This window comes from Schistocerca gregaria, chromosome 8, assembly GCF_023897955.1.
Source record: "Schistocerca gregaria isolate iqSchGreg1 chromosome 8, iqSchGreg1.2, whole genome shotgun sequence".
In the NCBI taxonomy this organism is placed as follows: domain Eukaryota; kingdom Metazoa; phylum Arthropoda; class Insecta; order Orthoptera; family Acrididae; genus Schistocerca; species Schistocerca gregaria.
This window is the reverse complement of record NC_064927.1, coordinates 88,492,835-88,515,558: the sequence shown is the minus strand read 5'-3', so window position 1 is coordinate 88,515,558 and position 22,724 is coordinate 88,492,835. Positions and strand designations below refer to the sequence as shown.

Below are 22,724 nucleotides of genomic sequence, written 5' to 3'. Positions count from 1 at the left end.
ACTAACACCAACAGTGTAACCAACTATGTAACTAATGTGATACTGTCAAATCAGCTCAAGCAAATATTCACTCTTTCCCACAACTATTGTAATTAATATGTTTTCTGAGAGAATCGCAGTCACAGAAGAACACACTGACCTTACATGTTGAACAATGAATACGTTTAATAACTTCTTCACAACTGGACCTACCTACATTCATCTCATTTCAAAATCTCTCTCATTCTATGAAGCACATGTACACAGAAGTTACAGCATGTGGAAAATTATGCACAGTTTACCTGAGAACAGTGCGAGGAAGCCGTGTGTGCGACTGTTTATGACATCCACTTCGTGCAAGGTCACAGTGTGGACAACCTCCTTCCGTTTCTGCAGCTCTCCCTCTGGACACTGCACAAATCTCGTCTGCGGTCCCGTGGCGTCATAGTCACGTGCCCGTGTGAAAGAGCGGCCCAGCCTGCTTATCTTACCAGTAGCTTTGTCAATGGTCACCACATCACCAGCTTGGACCTAGAATAAGAAGTCTTTGATGTAGCTTAATGTCAGTCTTTAACAGCTGTAATAGTTAAGAGTTTCTGCTTAATGTCAAATGGAACTTAAGTTTACCACAACACTTAACCCATTACTGTGGAAATGTCCATGTAACAGCAGCTGTCTGGTTAGAGAACTCCTTTTCTCAGATTGGTCTGTGATGATTAAGATGCTATCTACGAAACTGACTGTGGATGAAAGACAACCAAGATCCTACTAGTATGGTATGCGAAAACCACAACATAATTTTTTCATGAAATACTGGATAATACTATAGGGAACATGTGGCCATATATTATTAGGATGTTCAAACAAAGCAAAGGCATTTTCACAATGTCTGTTCAGCTCAGATCTCCAAACTGATACAAAACTGGTTTTTATGCAATGGACACAGTACAACCATGTTGATAACCTTGGAACAGGCTATTAATGTAAATTATTCCAAACTTAACATTACAGCTGAGCAGACATAGCTTTCTTTATTATTGGTAACATAGCTGACTTCCAAATCATGCTTATGTCAGACTGAAAACTTCAATAGAAAATCTCATATAAAGATGTGAAACAATTACTAACAAAGAGATAGAGGGGCTGGCCAGTACTTGCCTCAGCTCAGTACAGCCGATAGAAACACAAAAAACAACCGAAAATTTGGTTGTCAGAGGGAAGCCAAGAATGATCTTTGGCTTCCCTCTGACAACCATCCTTGCTACCTTCCCTGTTTTCCTTTCCCTGTTGCTCCATAACCTGGGTTGTAACTAAATCCACTTTCCCTTCTTTCCTTTCTTTCCCCTCTCTCCTCCCTGATGAAGGAACATTTATTCCGAAAGCTAGGAACTTAAATTTTCGGTTGTTTTTTGTGTTTCTATCGGCTGTACTGAGCTGAGGAAGTACTGGCCAGCCCCTCTATCTCTTTGTTAGTAAGTGAAAACTTCAATACACTGTTTCCTGCCACTAAGTCACCTAACACCTGTTTCTGTTCAGGCAGCATTCAATAGTGTAAGACAAAGAAATGATAGAAAAGTCCTTGGTGGAATACAAATAATGGAAGGGCTAACAGTAACAACTCATCATATAGTGAAGCATTCAGTCACCAATATGCACATAAACTATACTAAAAAATTGTTAAGCTTCCTTCAGAGCTAAGTGAACCCCCCTCCCCCCTTCCATTCACACACTTCCAAATTTATACGCAGTGTGACTTTGTGATGATGTTAAAATGTTTCAGGGCTGATGGAGAAGAATAAATGTATCCATCTGGAGTAACAATACAATGAAAACAGCTGTTGCTACTCACTACATAGCAGAGATGCCAAGTTGCAGAAAGGCACAATGAAAAGGCTGTCAGAAAGTTACTGTTCAGCCATCAATTTGTAGTAAGGAATCCTGGTCCAGAAATGACTGAGTTGAAACTTATAAGCGAAAATCATTCTGATAACTCTTTATCAGTTTACTACTACTACTACTACTACTACTACTGCAAGCTCTTTCCTTGGCATACCTCTTCCTCTCAAAACATGGTAAACAAATAGTCTGCAGTAGAAGAGGTGTACTGACAGAGTTATCAGAATGATTTTCTGCTTGTAACATTCAAATCTGGTCATTTGCGGACTGGGGTCCCTTATCTCAAATTGGTACATTTACCCTTCTCCATCATCCCTGAAAGTTCATATCATCATCACAGAATTATCTTGCATTCATAGATTGACCTCAATCAATATTTAAAATGTGCTTCCCCAAGCAACAAAAGAATAAAGTATGGCATTAATAAGACATTTAAAAAGCTTAAATTACAGAAGCGAGTAAATACTATTACAAGAAATCCTGAGCTATCTTAAGGAATATCATTAAAACATAAAAAGAAACTCTACATATCAAAATTAATTATTCAGATAATAAAATTAGATTCTTCCTAGTGACCCAGCCTAGCTTCGATGGTTAGCACAAAGGATTTGTCTGATGCTACAATTTTATTTATGGGCTGCTGTGTAGAGTAATGATTAAAATCATAGAACAATGTTGGGTAACTGATTATTACCTCCAAATTCTGGTAATGGTTCTATCTGTATAGAAAGTGGAACAAAATTACTGTTTATGTTTTAACTGTAGACTATCAGATATTTTCTATGTATTCGAAATATTTCTTTACCTTCTACATCAATAAGCTCTTCAGGATTAAGTGTCGAGGTCAACATATTATATTTTGATGCCACAATTGCCAGGGCTCTATGCAACTGACTAAATAAAAGACACTGCATGCTTAGTTCAGTTCCAGCGAAGTTCAGTGTCTGACCCTGTGTTTATTAACTGTCATACCAAAGTCGATTTTAATGCATAGCTGGGGCCGTTTGAACTGGGAAGGTAAGTCCTTGAGTATCATTGGTACTCACATTATCAAAACAGTTTTTCCAGTTCTACAGCCAGTTACACCTGACCAAAATATTTTTGAGATTGGCTACTCAGTGTCTTGTTCCATTGCAAAATTGGTATGTGTCTGAATTCCTCAATAAAATAGTAAGTACATCTACTTTCAATATTAATTTATGCAGTGGAGTTAAAAGTGGCATTGGCTGGATGTTTAAAGGAATCAAACTACTAGGTCATCAATCCCTTCACCCTCGAACAGACAGGTCTATCTGACTGTAGATCAGATAGACCCTACTGTGCAAAACAAAGAGGAAGGAAACCTCAAGGTCTACCACTGCCAGAGAAGCTGAGCTACGGGACAAAAGAATACAGGGGGACAGAGGAAGAAAGGCAAGAAAACTGCCCCATCTATGGAGCAGCTGGAAGTCCCTGAAAGCAGCCTCCACCACTTACCAGAGGTACTCTATTCAGAGTTGCTTTGGAAAGACTAGAAGCACACACAGGGTGAGAGAAGTGCAGAGAGAGAAAAGACGAACAAGTCTAACAGACTTGTAGAGGGGGAGAAGAATAGTAAAAGAGTAGATAGGGTGATGACTGGGCTGGACCACCACACCCAGACAACTGCAGTCTGGTCTGGGCAGAGGAGTCAACATTGTGTACTGCCAGCCTCTCAATGGGCCAATAAGATTCAGTGGTCCTCCCTTGAAGAGAGTGGTAAAAGCCCACTTCACAAATAAAATGTAAAACTAAGTCAGCTGCTGGGGCATCATCTCTTAACACCAAGTACAGCAAGTCAGGGAAATTTAAAGAGTCCAACACAGGACAGCTAGGTTGGGACAATCCAGCAAAATGTGGACCACTGTCAAACAGGCTCCACAATACAATGGGGTATAAGTCCTCACCATGGAGCAGATGACCGTAAGTCAGGAAAGTATTGCCAATGCAAAGCCAGCATGGAGGCCCACCTCAGATTCGTAGGCTTTATCACTCACAGTTTGTTTGATAAAGTCAGAGTGAGCCATTCCATATTCCAGACACCTAATACGTGAGAGTGTAATACCGTTTGGAGGCTTGTATCAGGAATACCAATCTCAAGAGTCAGTTTACTGGTAGCCTGTTTACCCAGGCTCTAAGCAAGTTCCTTCCGCAGGATCCTGATGTGGTCCACGATCCAGATCCAGGTCACTGAGTGGCCACACTGTTCAAGGATGTACAGGGAATCCTGCATAGCAGCAATTTCCACGGGATGGCGAGGGTAGCACTGGTCGAGAGCTGGCAAACTGCTCAAGTAGTCGCTGCAGATGAGGAAGGACCCACCAGTGCAGGAATGGATCTGCTCAGGAGCAGGAGAGATGGCTACGAACTCTGCAGTGAAAACACTACAGCCATCCACCAAGGAGAGCAGTTTAGTGTGTCTTGCATGAGTATAAGCAAAGCCTACATGACCAGTAACAATTGAGCCACAGTGTAGACGACTTCTGAACCCTGGGATGCACCGAGGATGGAGAAAAATTGGTAGCAGAGGGCCCTTGGATGAACTGAGTCTTCTGGACCGCGTGATACGTCAAGATGAAGCTGTCGGCGAGGGACGCACCACAGCAGTTTATGGGTGTGGGTGAAAAGGAGAGGTGGAAGAGAGAACAACTGCAGTTTAGAGCAGAGGGGATAGACTGGATGCAGATTGTGATTGTAATCCCTGATCAGCGCTGTCTTTGCGGAAGGAGGATTACCGTGTTTGGAAAGAGGAGACACTAGTTCAGATACTTTAGGGGAGCTGTAAAATTGGGGAGCATAACTGACAAGCTATTGTTGCATCTGATCCACAATGGAGGGACCCCAACCATTCACAGGACTAGTTCGAAAGGCTCCTGTCACAAGTTGAAGCCTGCAGTGGTATATCATATCCAGTATCTCCAATGCTGAGGGCGATGCCGAACCATATGCTAGACAAACATAATTGAGGAGAGAATATATCAGGGCTTTGTACAGCTGCAAAAGAATAGTGCAATCTGCACGCCAGCTGGTGTTACTAAGGCAATGAAGTGTATTAAGGTGCAGCCAGCACTTTCCCTTAATCTGGTGAAGATGGGGAACCCATGTCAACCAAGATTCGAAGACCAGTCCTAAAAAGCGTTAAGTCTCCGCTACATTGTGTAATTGGTTGTAAGATTAATTTCTGGTTGTGGATGAACAATATGATGTCAACAGAAGAGCACAACTCAAATCTTGGTGGCGGAAAATCGAAAGCCATGGATGGGGGGTCCATGCCAGCATCTTTCCCGTGGCAGCTTGCAGTCAACATTCAGTGACACTCTTACTAGATGAGGAAAAGCAGAGGCAAAAGTTGTTCGTATACTAGAAGGGTGATACTGAGGACTGCACAGCTGCAGCATCCACTTTAACCCGGAATGTACAGTGCCGAAAACAGGAAGTTGTGGATGAAAATTGGGAGCGGGCTCCAGAGACCCCATTCCTGTAAGGCAACAAGGATGTGGTGTCGCCATGTGATGTTATAAGCCTTTTGGAGGTCAGAGAAGAATAGCTATAATATGCTGGCATTGGGTAAAAGCTGTTTAGATGGCAGACTCCAGGTAAACCAGATTCTGAGTAGTGGAACAACCTTCGTGAAAACCACCCTGGAACAGAGCCAGAAGACACCGAGACTCATGGAGCCAACACAGCCACCAGCTCACCAAGCAATCAAGCAACTTACAGAGAACACCAGCGAGATTTATTGGGCCATAACTGTCCATCTCTGGAAGGTGCTTAACTGGTTTCAGTACTGCGATAATGGTGCTTTCTCATTATTGCAATGGGAACTGGCCCTCGCTCCAGGTGCGGTTAAAGATGGCAATGATATGACGCTGACAATCAATCCACTGGTAGGTGTTTGAACATTTGGTTGTGGATGTGGCTTGGCCCTACGGCTGTAACAGAAGAGTGGGCGAGGACACTGTCAAATTCCCAATCATTATATGGCTCTAGGGGGCGTGTAGTAAAAGATAATTGGTTTTGCTCCCACTGCTGTTTTAGGACACGAAAGACAGGTTGATAAAGCTCAGACAGCATCATTCAAGGTGACACCAGGTACACCTACAGGTGTCTGGTATCCATAGATACATCATACCTCCGAAGGAGATGAACACAGCCTGATGGTTGAAATACACCATTCCCAGCATTCTTGCTACCGTCTTTTTATTAGGTGACAGACCCAGGCACGGAGCCACTTAAAGGCAATGACGTGCTCCACTGATGGGTGCCATGCCCCAGACACGAAGAGTACAAACTCCTTAGCACGAGTGGCAAGTTTTCAATTTGGGCACTGACAGCACGATCCCTGCATGGTCTGGGGGCTACAACCTTAGATTAATTAAAAAGTCTTGCCAGTGCCTCCAGGCACATCTTTTAAAAAAGAAAAATAAATAAATAAATAAAAACATTTTCCCTCTGTTATTGCTGACTATACAAAGTGGCTACTCAAACGTGTAGGGCGAGAAAAAAATGGAGAACTCCAGGTGTTAAGTATTTTAAATTTTGTGATCCATTAAACTCAATAAAATTAAATTTAAATATTAAACTAAAAACAAAGAATTCCCTGAGATGAAATTCCCCGAGATTTCTCTGATTTTTCTAAGTAAAATCTAATTCCCTTATAATTCCAGGTTTTTCAGAAGAATCGCCACCCTGCGCTATTAAGTCGGAAACATTTGTTTGCTTATTATTCAAATGATAGTCATTTTGAACAGTGTAGAAAAGTTGGTAATGATCATATGAGGGGCACTCAAAAAATGCAAATTTTTTTTCTGAAAACAGGTTGCTTTTATTCAAAACTCCTTTACACCCTATTATTGCCCATTCTTTTGAGTACAAAACATAATCTCCATTCAATGCAATGGCCTTATGCCACCTTAGAAGAGCCTGTACGACCACATGGTACCCCCCCCCCCCCACCCACCCACTCCTCCGATCGATATCGGGGTCAACATCTTGCTGCATCAGTAGCCTCTCCACTGCCCACACCCTGCTTCCCACAGAGTGCATCCTTTATTGGACCGAGCAGATGGTCCTTCATTGCTCTTTGTTGTCTTCTGTTAGGTAATAAGGAACCCAGCAGGCACACACCTTTGAGCACTACAACTACTAGATAAGTGTGTTGGCAATACCAACAGACGTGCAGATCTCGAATGAGTGTCCACACGTCCCAACACTGTGTAAGTCACAGCTGTGAGCAGTTGGCCAGCAGGTGGGAGATCAGACAGGTATGCGTGACCTTTGAAATTCTGCAGTGCTCTGATTTCCGTCAAAAGAAACTCAATGACAGCTCTCTGCTTGGAGCGCAACTCCACTACAGATGCCATTTTGAACACAACATATAGTACCACCAGATATTAGAACTTCATCAAATTATAGGAGCTGCAGCAGGAATATTCCATGATATCCCACAACAAATTCCACATCTTTTTGACGCGAAATTAATTTAGTGGGGAAAAATGCGTTGCATTACTTATGGAATGGCCTTGTAGTTTGTTTCTTGCAAATACTCCATACTGGTTGATAAATTTATTATTGGAATTTATATATAAAAATGTCCACAAAGTGTTCCAGATTTACCTGCTAGAGATTCAACGTATTTTGGTTGTGATCTATACCGGCTGATAACAGGTCCTGCAGTTTATGGTGCAGTTGTCTTGAGCCACTCTTTCATGATAATTTTGCCAAAGGAGCATCGAGTCAGTAACTGCACAAAATGAAATAATGTGATTTTGCCGCACAGCATATTGCATGTTTGGACAGCATTTTTTGTGATTGGGAATCGTCTCCTAGTAGGAAGATGGCTTTGCATGCTCCTTGGGAGGTTATCATGTGTTGTCTCTCATCACTAGATGGCATGGGCATGCTCTTCAGAGATTTTGGCAACAACTTTATTTCACAGATTATGGTAATGATAATTTCATATGGGTCAAGTCTCAACTTAATGTTGTCTCAGCGAATTGTGCCTCACTGGGCAAGTTCCAACCAGGAAAAGGTGACCTACAGAAACATGGAATCTGCCATTTCTGGCAAATCTCCATATCACTGAAAGATGATGGTTATGTTAACAAACAGAGCAAAAATCCTTGTCCAAATGGGGTTTGATCCTGTGACCTTTCGATTATGACACATGCACTTTACCAGTAGACTACCACATCCGAATACGAACGGGCTCCCAGAACAGGAGACCTACACTTAAATATGGAATCTGAACCACATTTCACTTCTGGCAATTGTCCACAACACTGAGAGGTCAATTCTAGGTGTGCACCGATATGAAACTTCATAGCATATTAAAACTGTGTGCCAGTCCGAGACTCTAACTCGTCACCTTTGCCTTTCGTGTGCAAGTGCTCTACCAACTGAGCTACCCAAGCACGACTCACGCCCCGTCCTCACAGCTTTAATTCTGCCAGTCCCGAGTTAGAGTCTCGGTCCGGCACACAGTTTTAATCTGCCAGGTAGTTTCAAAGAAACTACATTTAAGATCTGTTTTAAATCTACTTAAAATGAACTTACCTTTTCTTTCATGAGTGATTCAATCATCTTGCTACCCAAATCATAAATAGTTTCCATTTCAGTTGTCTTCAGAGTAAGCTTCCCGACTTTTGTACCAACGCCAGTTGCAGGCCTGTCAACTTGTACTTCAACCACTTCTCCCTCAATAATTTCAGTTTCCTCTCTGCAAGATTAAATTCTAATATAAGAAATTATTACAAACAACTGCTTATAGGATGAGTGATTTTCCAACTTACTTGATCCGCACTCCAATGGACTTTCTGATAGCCTGTGTCAAAGCTTCTGTCTTACTCATCTCCAAACTGTATATTTCAGAACCAGCCATACTTGTGAAAGGTGTGTCTTGACCCAACGCTTGTGCCAGTCCCATGGCAATTGCAGTTTTACCTACAAAATTAATTACACATTTATACATATGCAACAATGCCCAATATAAATGAAATTTTACAGTACTCTTAACCGACTGTGACAATTTTATGCCACTAACTAAATCATTAAACTACTACACAAAGAGACATGTAAGGAGAAAAGAAGGGAAATACTTGGCAGCTACATCAAATGTCTATATACCAACCATTACTCACAAGGTGAAACACCAGGGGAAAAAACTTCCTTAACTATGCATATGGATACTCTGTTCCTAAAGTCCCAAATTCTGAAAAATGAACTAGATAATCTGAAGGTCAATGGCACTATTATCTTTTCACTGCTGTCACCCATGATCCATCCTACATAACTTCCTCTTCACAAGATGTACAACACATTGTTACTAAATGTAATATGGATAGGTACACATTACTACTAAAGATAACATGGACAGGTAAAATATCTATACACCGAGCACTGGCAGAAGAAAACACATAATATATGAGGAGATGGATGTGGAAACTTTCAGAGCCGGTGGCTCCTCCTCCTGGCAGAAGGGTTGAAGGGAAAGGAAGATGCCTGACAAAAGGATTGGCAAGGCTTAGGAAATGGTGAGAGTTACAGAAAAGTCCCTCAAACCTTGGGTGACAAGAGATTTACTGGACAGGATCATTCATACTGATTATTACATTATTACTACAGATGTATGTAGCTATACACAGTGGGTAGCTTTCACTGAACCTGCTTTTACCTGTTCCTGGTTGTCCTGCAAACAGGACGGCTCTCCCTGCAATCTTGCCCTCTTTTATCATCTCAAGGACAACGCCAGCAGCTCGCCGAGCTGATAGCTGTCCCACCATTCCCTGGGAGACCTGAAATACAATGTAAAATCTTGAATTGGTGGTTCAAAGGGATGACTAATATCTGTGCTTCCACAGTTGTGATTGCTTTCTAGTCATGAAACTGAAATGTGAAAATGTGCCATGAAATACTTTTCACAAGATATAATGATCTGAGTAGTGATTCTACACATAAAAAAAAGTGGGCTTGAGATTTGCACACATGTTGAAGTAACCTGCGATTCCAATTGGATGTCAGTCTATTTTGTAGAGCTGTCTTCCAAAGTTTTGTCATTCTTTTGTTAGTATGTATTAATGACAAGACAAAAGTGAAATAGGTAATTATATAGTAGATTTCCTGCATCATAAATCTTGCACATCATACATAGAAAATGTATTATGATAAAACAGTATATATTACCAATCCATAGTTTCCAAACAATGACATTTTGTAAATTTAACAAAAAAATTGACACTAATAGAGAAATAATGTGAGTGCTACAGGAGTAATTTCACAGACATTGAAATATGTCTTGTGAAAGAAATGTTTAATTCCGAAATATTGACCAATTTCACCAGCTTAGTTAGTTTCAAGTAGACACATACTAACGCTCATACAACTATAGCATTTCACAGATTGTACATTATGTAATACAAAAATGGAACATAACATGATATTGGAAGAACATCAGAAATTCATAAATCATAGTAAACAGCATAGTATGCATTATAGCATGCATATGAATGTCCAGATTCACAACAAAGCAACTTGAATTACACTTTTCTATGGTTTTTAAGATGGAAATATTCTCAAAGTGTTCTCTCACTATTGTTTGTTTATTGTGGCATTATATTTCTGTTAATGCTGTGTATACAAGGTAATGAAAATGAGCATCTGAAATTAATTGAAACAAAACATTGAAACCAGTCTTTAGTCCAGTGATTCCAGGTGGTACAAGTAGCAATGTTACGTACTTTTCAGCAGTAGTAGTTTGCTCTAAAGGAGTACGATTTTTATATGTAAACCAGGAATCAAGCAAAAACAAGTTATTCTGACCAACTATTGGTCAAAAGCAGTTCTCATCTAATAGTTGTCGTTGTCTTATGCCCATTTTCCGCACTCTTGCTTGTTGTGACATAAATATTCCCTACTGCCCTTGTAAGATCATGCTCACAAGAAAGAATCATAGGGGGGCAGAGGACCTCCAACTTCATGCAGCACAACAAATAACCTTCCAGTCAATTTAGCATCCAGATAACAGCTGGCCTAATTGTGTACAAATGTGTTAAGGCATTGATGTTAGTTGACCTTGATGTAACTCTCTTCCAGGGTTCATTTGATATTTGTTACCTCTTCAAACCCCGATTGGTCGGAGTTAAAAACAATTCCTTACTGAACGACAAGATAAGTTTGTTTATCTCCTTTACAAATTTTCTGGCAGAGTTCGCAGTTTGCGGTGCATTGTCCAGTTGACACTTTGTTTGAAATTTCGTTACCTCAAGTCTTCCAATTCTGTAGCATTGTTTGAAGTTACACCACCATCCACTACTTCACTTGAAATAACTGATCTATGTCACATGCAATTTGATGTGCATAATGTTGTAGGTCACTATCATGTACATTTTATAAATTAAATTGATCATCCCTGAAACATGGAAAAAACAGTTTTTGTAACAAGTTCACCTTGTCTTCCCTTGAATATCCATAGTTTTTCTTATGCACTGCAGTCATATTGTTACAGACTTATTCTAAATCTGTTCATAATAGTTTTTCTTTTACTATGCTGCAGGTGATCTTCCTTGTAAGTAATTATGATTAGTACCCGCTCCTTGGATGACAATTTTGTTCTTTACTACTTTTCAATGGAGACAGGATTTGTAGCTCCCTCTGACAAGGATGATGAACTTCATCTCTCGACACTGTTTCAATATCACTTTCACTTGTTAAGCATATATCGTTGTCATTGTGGTCCTCATGTGCATTGCCCACACAGTCAAGCGTTTACAACACCACGCATTTTGCTGGCAAATCTTGCAGAAATGCTAATACTTCATCTGCCATTTCTTTGGTACTATGCATAATTTCTAGAGTTCCTTACTGATGAAATAAAATCTACATGGAATTTCAGTGAACATGTTTTTTATACATGAAAGGCTTTGCATATGCATCTGAACTGTGTGGTACTGTTTTTTAATGAATTTGTAATAGATGGTTCTGCATAGAGCAATGTATTTAATTGATAAACATTGTGAATGATGTGTATGCACAATACTGTGTAGGTAGTTGAGAACTGTTATATGATTTGAATCATTCAACTGCTGTCTTGTCAACATTAGTGATGGTTCTTCGCAAAAATTTCGGCTGAGCTTATCTCCAGTTTTTGCCAGCTTTCAGTGCCTATAACAATTTGAGCAGCAGTGCTTTCTATTAGTAGTTGGGGCTCTGGTGCTTTCCCCAACACAACCACGACAATTTACAACTGTTACACCGATAGTTCCTGTGTCTATGTTCTTCCTGTGTTTGGCCTGCACCCTTTGTGACTGAAGCTGTTTCCCAAGACCCTCTAACCTAAAATACTGCCGAGTCCACGCCAACACAGTCCCTGCTACCCATGTAGCTGCCTCCTGCATACAGCGGACTCCTGACCTATTCAGCGGAACCCGAAACCCAACCATCCTATTACAGTCCATCATCCATTAACAGCCTCATTCAATTCCTCCAAGCCTATCCCAACACAGATAGCACAAAAATGCAGTGCTGGGCTCTGATATTGTTTCATTATCAGTGTGGATTTTTATCCATACCCACTGCCTAACATCCGAATGGTGATTTGTTGACTGTTACTGATCAGTACAGAAACAGCATTTGATTCATCTGTGATATGTCGTAAAAAAAATCAACGCTCTGGATTTTCAAAATCTTCAAGGTTTTCCTCTTTATTTTCACCGCACTTCTGCAACAATTACATCTGACCAAGCTCTTCACGTTGTTTTGCAATGCATGCAAAATGTGTGACCACATAGTTTGAAAGAAATGCCCCACCCAGTGGTATGTCACTATTTTTCACATTGTCATGTGCTATCTGTGCACTCGTGTTCTGTTGGATGCAGAGAATGACAATGCAGATGTTGGGATTCCTCACTCCCTCCATCAGGAAGTTTTGTCATTATTGCATCAAGATCATTGAGGAATAGGTCACACAAAGCAATGTGCCTGATGTATTTGGAAGCGTATGGATGCCACGACTGAACAAATGACCTCCAATTGCATAGTTCGCACAGAACATCAATCAGCTCTGCCACAACAGTTCATTGAGTGGCCATTTCCATCCAGGCCATAGTGACACATCCATACTGACTTTGCAGATCCATTCTGGAAGATGTGATGGTTGTTGGAGATAGACGCACACAGTAAATTTCCTTTTGTTTTCCTCTTGACGTCCACGCTACTACTATTACAATATCGGCAATGTCTTCTTTAAGGCCTTCCATAGGTCCTAGTTGCGGTACTGATCACTATCCAGTTGCCACACTTTCAAATATGTGCACCACTAGGTACACCGCTGCATTTCCTACAGCCATCACCACAACATGAGGGTGCTCCCATGAATGACTACGGCACTGCTAATTACATGCCAGTGTCCCCTGGAGCTCCAGAAATGGGTGTTCATAAGTTCGAACATTCATACATTTACCCCATTTTTGTGTATTTGCCTGTTAAATAACATTTAGGCTTTCATAGTGGCCAGAGCTCGACATCATCTGAATACATATTGTACTGAAGAATGACAGATTTAGATATCTTTTGTATCTGTACATATTTCAATATTCCAGACTACTGTTAGCAACTGACGCTGCAACTTTTGCAACAAAATTACGAATTATTTTTACTATTTGATGTTAGATGTAGAGTAAATTAATATCTGAATTCTCTGTTCATGAACAGCACCTGTTCATCGCCCCTGTAGCCACGAACAAATCTCACAGCAGCCTAAGCCAATTGTAAACAGTTACGTGCCACCAACTGCACACACCCTCACACTAATGGTGAATCTGGACGGTTCATCTGAATGTTCAAAAGCCAAGTAGAGAAACTGTTCCTCCCACACAACAGTGAGTCTTAAAGACTTTTCTTTCCTCTTACTACTCCTCACCATGTGATGGGAAGTTGCCGGCAAAATTGTTACAATGTCGACACCATCTTCCTCCTGCATCACCTGTTGCTGCTGTGGAACCAATTTGCTCTGCCACGTCAGACAAAATTTCAGCTGCAGATGAAGTCTTCTTGATAGTTTTTGGCAAAAAATGGTTTTGAGAGCCCGGTGTCACAAAAAGCCTTAGTACGTTCTCCTTTCGTCAACGTTCCGCTGGGCTGCATCAGCATCACCAGAAACAGCAGTGGCCCTCTTGTAAGTCTGCCACATAATTTTTGTCCATGTCCACAGACCCATGACCTAGCATGCCACTGGGGTACATGCCAGCAATTACCTGCACCCCTCCAGCAGCCATGGCTGACATCTTCCGGAGTGGTGCCCACAGTGATCAATGTCGCACTGCCACCACACCGACGTTAGGGACCATCATGCAGCCTGAGCTGATGTCCGTGGCAGTGCCATCCCCCAAACCACTGCACGCAGGTATGGACAATGTGACCAGTTTTTCGGCCGGTGACGAATGAGCGCAGTTGGTATGGACACGGCCAGAAGATTTTTCATACACCATCACATCAGCAAGCTCACTCACATCTGAGTGCAGTCCGGCACAGAAACCATCGCCAAAGACGACAGCATTGTTGCTCTACCCAATCACATCATGAATGTTTATCATCAATTATATTATGTACAAGGAGGCTTTACCTTGTTCTGCATTACGTGATACATGAACATTCAGTGACAGTAACAAATACTCTTAACATTCCTGCTGATATGGATTGACAAGATCTGCAAAGAACCTGTGGATGCAAATTCTGTTGATGCTGACAGTACTGTAAAAGACTGTTTCATGGACCCAGCATTCTGCAACAATAGCAGGAACAGCTACACCTACAAAAGGAGCAGCAGCAGGAGCAGGAGGAGGACGAGGATCAGTTGCAGGCACTGCTAAATCCGAATATGGAATTGCCTGTTCATGGGAAGGTAGGAAAAGTACCTATGCCGTTTCTTGCTGCACTGCCATAAAAGATCGATCCAGTCGACAAAGCCAGCTTGTTACTGTCCAGTACGGCGGGGTTGTATGCAGTTGTGGAAAATTTGAAGCCCTCCACTGACTTCGAAAAACTCCCCTTCCATGAATTTTGTTGACTGCTTACACAGTATTTCAGACATCAAACTCATTAGGTGGTAGCACAATTGTAGTTTAAACAGCACCACAAGCACAATGCGCAATCATATGAGGTCGGGATCGCCAATTGGCACAGTCTCTCACATGAGTGTGATTTTGAGTGTCCCAAATGTACAGACACACGTATTCGGTAAGTGATTGACGAGGTAGCATTAAACCCTTCTTCAGCCAACACTGCTCAGACTGCAGAATCTCAAAAGCTTTTGGTGGCAGCAAGGGACATCCTTTCCGACAATTGGCTGGTGGTGCAATTAGGTGTGTACTGTAAACAGCCTCTGATCCCCCATGGGGTTCCCCACGCGAGCTCACCTACTGCTGAGTCACTGTGTGTTGGTGCTGTTGCTAATCCCAGAGCAGAGGCACTACCTATCGCCCATATCAAGTTGAGCAGCTTTGTGTCAATTGCAGTGTCTCATTTCCAGCAGCGCTATTTTACGGGACTTTGGCATCATTTTGCTTCTGCACACTCTACGATCCAGCAGTCCTGCCTCGACTGTCTTTCAGCTCGTGTTAACAGTATTGTCCGCACATGGAGGCCGTATGTTAAGATATGCCATCAGGTGTACCATTTAGCTTGGTTTGGGACAGGGTCATATACCATGCAAAGTGGTCTAGGGATTCCCACATAATCATCGCGGATTTTGCTGAAATTTTGTATGAACATTGGTAAAGTTTTAATTTCGCAGTATTTTACTTCAAGGGTATAGTCATTTATTTGACTCCCTGGTGCAACTAATGAAAGTGCACCTTTGCATTTTCAACAATCTAGAGAGAAAATTTCTTGAAAGAAACAAAACTTGGCCATCTTGACAACTTTGTGAGCTCTCTAAAGCAAAAACATAAAAAAATTTCCTTGAGAAATTTTCATAAGGGTAATATATGAGGCAAATTTGACTGAAAAAAAAATTATGCTTAAAAAATGTGAAGTTTAGCTTTTTATATCTTCAGAGGTAATTGCAGGATAACCTGGAACTTTGCACAAAATAACTTACCAACATGAGGTCTCAGAATATAAAAGATTTGTGCAAAAGTTTGTCGTATTTCTGTTTTGCTGTTGGTACTCCAGTTGCTGTAGGTTTATTTATCGACTGTCATTTTTTATTTGTCCTTTGCTGTTGCTATCTGATTTCACATTTTGTCATTTAGAGATAGTGAGTGAAGCCGTATATTCTAGAAAACTGAGTGGCAAGTGAAGAAATCGAAATGTTTCTGACATACTCTTCTGTTTGAATTCGATAGAGGGGTGACTGCAGTGGTGGCAGCCAGAAATATTTGCGCCATATATGGCGATAATGCCGCTGGGCAGAGCATGACAAGAAAATGGACCTTGCTGTTGGTGGAGAGGCTTGCGATGCAGATAAGCCGTATCGTAAGATAGGCCAGACAAATGTGTGGTTCCTGAAGATGGGCAGCAGCCTTTTCAGTAGTTGTAGAGGCAACAGTCTGGATCATAGACTGATCCGACCTTGTAACATCAACCAAAATTGCTTTGCTGTGCTGGTACTGCGAACAGCTGAAAGCATGGGGAAACTACAGCCATAATTATTCCCTGAGGACATCAAGCTCTACTGTATGGTTAAATGATGATGGCTGATGATGGCATCCTCTTGGGTAAAATATTACGGAGATAAAATAGTCCCCCGTTCGGATTGGACATAAGTTTGTGGTTCATAGAAAATAAACTAACGCTAAATCACAGTAAGACTCAGTTTTTACAGTTTCAAACACACAATTCAACAAAACCAGACATTTTAATTTCACAGAATGGGCATATGATTAGTGAAACTGAACAATTCAAATTTCTAGGTGCTCAGATGGATAGTAAACTGTCGTGGAATGCCCACGTTCAGGATCTTGTTCAAGGATTTAATGCTGCCATTTTTATTATTCAAAAGGTATCTGAAGTTAGTGATCGTTCAACATGAAAATTAGTCTACTTTGCTTATTTTCATTCACTTATGATGTATGGTATTATATTTTGGGGTAACTCTTCCCACTCTAAAAGAATATTTTTGGCTCAGAAACAGGCAGTTTGGGAAATAAGTGGTGTACATTCACAAACCTCTTGTAAACCCCTGTTCACGAGTCTGTGTATTTTGACATTTGCCTCTCAATACACATATATATTCCTTACTGCCATTTCTTGTTAACAATATTAGCTTGGCCTCTCAACAATATTAGCTTATTCCCAAGAATAAGCAGCTTTCACTCAGTTAATACTTAGCAGAAATCCAACCTGCATTTGGATCGGACTTAGTTAACTCTTGTGCAGAAAGGTGTGCAGTATACTGCTGTGTCCAGTTTCAACAGGCTGCCACAAGAATTCAAAAATCTTAGCAGTAATCCACGCACTTTCAAACCAAAACTGAAGAGTTTCCTCATGGATCACACCTTCTACTCTGTTGAGGAGTTCCTTTAAAATTAAGGTGATTCTTGTTGTATTGTTGATTGTGTTTACTTAAACTTATGGCTTGACTTTTTTTTCGGGTTTATAAACATTTTATTTTTATCTGTTATTACTTTTATGTTGTAATTTCATGTACTGACACGTTCCATGACCTTGGATTTTTGATCCTCAATTTGGTCCTACACTTGACACATGTAAATAAACAAATAAATAAATAAAAACTCTGGGCTGGAACAATTCTGGAGGGTTTCATTCCCTGGAGAAACAAAACTGGCGTTCTACAAATTGGAGTGTGGAATGTTAGGTCCCTTAATTGGGCAGGTAGATTACAAAATTTAAAAAGGAAAATGGATAGGTTAAAGTTAGATATTGTGGGAATTAGTGAAGTTCAGTGGCAGGAGGAACAGGAATTCTCATCAGGTGAATACAAGGTTATAAATACAAAAGCAAAGAGGGGTAATGCAGGAGTAGGTCTAATAAGGAATGTGAATAAGCTACTAAGAACAGCGTACAGAACACATTATTATAGTCAAGGAAGCTCACAGCCACCACAGTAGTACAAGTTTATATGTCAACTAGCTTCTCAGATGAGGAGGAGACAGGGAAAATTTAAGGTGTGATAAAAGAAATTATTCAGAGAGTTAAGGGAGATGAAAATTTAGTAGTCATGGGGGACTGGAATTCGACAGTAGGAAAAGGAAGACAAGGAAAAGTAGTACATGAATATGGGTTGGAAGAAAGGAATGAAACAGGAAGCCGCCAGGTATAATTTCACAATGATATTATTTAATCATAGCTAACACTTGCTTTACGAATCAGTATTTCGGAGATGCTGAGTTGCAGCTGGCACAATAAAAACACTTACAATTATAGCTTTCATCCATTAAGGCTTTCATCAACAATAGACAGACATAGCGTGCGTGATCGCACACCCGCACATGCACACGCACACGCGTTACATTCCATCCTGGATTTTCCATTGTTTCGTTTAAGAATCATGAGAGAGGGCTTTATGTGTGGAGAGATACCGGAGGGTTTCAGACTGATTATATGCTGATTAGACAGAGATTTAGGAACCAGATTCTAAATTATAAAACATTTCCAGGTAATTAATGGAAAATCTCATATAAAGATGTGAAACAATTACTAACAAAGAGATAGAGGGGCTGGCCAGTACTTACCTCAGCTCAGTACAGCCGATAGAGACACAAAAAACAACCGAAAATTTAAGCTCCTAGCTTTCGGAATAAATGTTCCTTCATCAGGGAGGAGAGAGGGGAAAGAAAGGGAAGAAGGGAAAGTGGATTTAGTTACTCACAACCCATGTTATGAAGCAACAGGGAAAGGAAAACAGGGAAGGTAGCAAGGATGGAGGCATGGTTGTCAGAGGGAAGCCAAAGATATTCTACTGCAGGTACTGTGCCAGCTTCAAACCAAAGAGGATGCATACAGAAGTAAAGAGGTGTATAGTATAAAGATGTAGGATGGAAAGATGCATGAATGGCTAAAGAGGAAAGGGAAAGAGGAGAAGACTGAAAAGTAAATGGGAGTGAGGTTGTTTAACGTAGGTTTAGTCCAGGGGGATGGCAGGATGATCTTTCTCTGCCACAGGAAACATTTTTTGGAACATTTCTGCGCCACCCGCGAACCTTTTTGCGTCACGCGCGATCTTTTTTGCGCACGCACGATCTTTTTTGCGTCACGCGCGATCTTTTTTTCGCTACTCGCTATCTCTGTTTTTGAGCAGCGTGTGTTCTTTTTCCCCTGATCTGGACATACTTGCTTGGTCTGGTCAACTTTTTCCGTATTTTTCTTATTCGGTGGTCTTTCTTTGGTATTTAACGTTACCAACACAATTTCTTTCTTTCTCGCCCTTCCTTCCGTGTTTTATTCCTTCTTATGATTACTATTCTAACTTTAGTTATTTAATTTCCCTACCCACCCGTTACCCACTATGTACCCTAATCCTATACCACATTATTTACATTCATTCCGGAAACATGCATTTACCGTAGCCAAACTGCAATCCCACACACTTTTCCTCCGTTCCTGCTTAACCTTTGGAATTACCCCTAAAGGACTTACCTTAAAAGTTCCCATCTCTGGGTGCAATTCCTCCTTCCACCAATCTCTCCTGGACTTCCAGAACCTTCAATCCTTAGCCCTTACCCAACTTGTCCTGAACCTCTACACTACTTCATGTAACCACCACTCCCAACAGCTCCTATCTCTCTTCAAAGTCCTCCACCTCTCAAACCCTTGCTTGGAGAACACACTCAGGAACATCATCCTAGAAGCCAGCCGCAAACTTGAGTCCCATGCCACACACCACCTGAAAAAACTATCCACAGTGCTAGTGCAACACCTAAGAAGTGGGGTCCCTCTCCCTATCCCTCACAAACACCAACCACAACAGAACCGTCAACAAACCCCCCTCATAGCCAACAAACCTAGCCTAGCCACCCTACTCAATCTCCCCATCCCAGCACATACCCCACATAGACCAAATCTCAACTATAACCACAGTCAAATGCCACATATCACCAACTCCAATTCAGTTCTAAACCTCTCATCCAGATCCCTCTCTCCTCAAGAGACATCTGTTCTATCAAAAGGCTTAACCTTTAGCCCCACACCTAAATTCAACCACACTGCCCTGGTTAAAGATCTCCTCTCTTTCACCCGGAACCTCAACTGGAAATATCACTTCACCACCCAAACACAGCCCCCAAATACTAGACCCAGTGTTGAACCTTGTTTAGAACAGTTCCGACCGCCTTCTCAAAGGGATCCTCCTCCCCTCCCCCAAAACCATCCCTTGCAGACGTTTCAGGAATTCCTCACATCCAGTGTTGCCTCCCAGTCCTTCTTGAAGAACATTCCGACAACCCCCAACATCACCCCAGCTGAATCCCGTGCCATTAAACAGCTGAAAACAGACCGCTCTATTGTAATCCTTCTGGCGGATAAAGGCTCCACAACTGTGGTACTTGACCGTTTGGAGTATGTGGCAGAAGGACTGCGTCAACTCTCCGACACCTCAACCTACAAAGTTGTTACCCTGGATCCCATTCCCTCCATTCAGACTGAGCTGCAGAAAATCCTAAAAATCCAAGGTCCCTCACAAGGCCTCACAATGGCTTCCATAGACTTACTCACTCCACCTGAGCCACGTACCCCTACCTTCTACCTATTACCCAAAATCCACAAAGAGAACCATCCTGGCCGTCCCATTGTAGCAGGCTTCAAAGCCCCAACAGAACGTATCTCAGCTCTGGTAGACCAACACCTCCAACCTATCACCTGCAGGCTCCCATCCTACATCAAGGACACAAACCACTTCCTAGAACGCCTCAAATCCATTCCCACTCCTCTCCCACCTGAAACCTTTCTTGTCACCATAGATGCTACATCCCTTTACACAAACATCCCACACACCCATGGTCTCTCTGCCCTTGAGCACTACCTCTCCCAACGCCCACCCGAAGATCTTCCAAAAACCTCGTTCCTTATCACACTTACCAACTTCATCCTCACCCATAATTACTTCACTTTTGAAGGCCAGACCAACAAACAAATCAGGGGAACTGCCATGGGAACCAGGATGGCTCCATCCTATGCCAACCTCTTCATGGGCCGCATGGAGGAGGCTTTCCTGAAGACCCAACAGCTGCTTCCCCTGGCCTGGTATAGGTTTATAGATGACATCTTTGTGGTCTGGACTCATGGTGAAGAAACACTCCTTAATTTTCTCCATAACCTCAACTCCTTTTCGAATCTGAATTTCACCTGGTCCTTCTCCAAAACCAAAGCCACCTTCCTGGATGTTGACCTTCATCTTGTTGAAGCTCACATCCACACCTCTGTACATATCAAACCCACCAACAAACAACAGTACCTTCACTTTGATAGCTGCCATCCATTCCACATCAAACGCTCCCTTCCCTACAGCCTAGGTATTCGTGGCAAACGTATCTGCTCCAGTGACGAATCCCTCAACAATTACACCAATAACCTGACCAGTGCTTTCCTCTCCCGCAACTATCCTGCAGACCTTGTCCACAAACAGATCTCCCGAGCAATACATTCCTCCCCGTCCAACAACAATATTCCTAGCCTCAGACCACACAGAAGCATCCCCCTTGTCACCCAATATTATCCTGGCCTCGAATACATCAATAAATTACTCCGCCAGGGATATGACTTTCTCAAGTCAACCCCTGAAATGAGATCATCCCTTGACAAAATTCTCCCCACACCACCCAGAGTTGCCTTTCGTCGTCCCCCTAACCTCCGTAACATCCTTGTTAAACCCTGCAATATTCCCAGACTACCTTCTCTACCCAGCGGTTCCTACCCCTGTAACCGACCCCGCTGCAAAACCTGCCCCATGCATCCCCCCACAACCACCTACTCCAGCCCCGCTACTAGGAAAACATACACAATTCAAGGAAGGGCCACGTGTGAGAGTACACATGTCATTTATTAGCTGACATGCCTGCACTGCACAGCCTTTTACATCGGTATGACAACAACTAAACTGGCTGAGCGCATGAACGGACACAGACGAACTGTCCGCCTAGGAGATGTCCAATACCCAGTAGCGGAGCATGCCCTCCAGCATAATTCTAGGGACCTAGGAACCTGCTACACTGTACGTGCCATTTGGCTTCTCCCACCCAACACCAGTCCCTCTGAACTGCGGAGATGGGAACTTGCACTCCAGCACATCCTTTCATCCCGCCATCCCCCTGGACTAAACCTACGTTAAACAACCTCACTCCCATTTACTTTTCAGTCTTCTCCTCTTTCCCTTTCCTCTTTAGCCATTCATGCATCTTTCCATCCTACATCTTTATACTATACACCTCTTTACTTCTGTATGCATCCTCTTTGGTTTGAAGCTGGCACAGTACCTGCAGTAGAATATCTTTGGCTTCCCTCTGACAACCATGCCTCCATCCTTGCTACCTTCCCTGTTTTCCTTTCCCTGTTGCTTCATAACCTGGGTTGTGAGTAACTAAATCCACTTTCCCTTCTTCCCTTTCTTTCCCCTCTCTCCTCCCTGATGAAGGAACATTTATTCCGAAAGCTAGGAGCTTAAATTTTCGGTTGTTTTTTGTGTCTCTATCGGCTGTACTGAGCTGAGGTAAGTACTGGCCAGCCCCTCTATCTCTTTGTTAGTAAAACATTTCCAGGAGCAGATGTGGACACTGACCACAATTGACTGGTTATGAAATGCAGACTAAAACTGAAGAAACAGCAAAAAGCCAGGAATTTAAGGAGGTGGGAGATGGATAAACTGAAAGAGTCAGAGGTTGTAG

The 22,724-nt window shown here is 42.0% G+C and overlaps 1 protein-coding gene across 1 annotated transcript in view; it reads right to left on the bottom strand.

Moving 5' to 3' along the window:
- LOC126284384 (ruvB-like 2) overlaps nt 1-22,724 on the bottom strand; it is a 108,534-nt gene that overhangs the window by 39,973 nt on the left and 45,837 nt on the right. Inside the window, exons 3-6 of the mRNA XM_049983270.1 lie at nt 9,566-9,686; nt 8,685-8,835; nt 8,449-8,611; nt 282-510 (exon numbers count right to left, since the gene is read on the bottom strand). Of these exons, the coding sequence (XP_049839227.1) occupies nt 282-510; nt 8,449-8,611; nt 8,685-8,835; nt 9,566-9,686 (664 nt within the window). The remainder of the gene's footprint in view (nt 1-281; nt 511-8,448; nt 8,612-8,684; nt 8,836-9,565; nt 9,687-22,724) is intronic.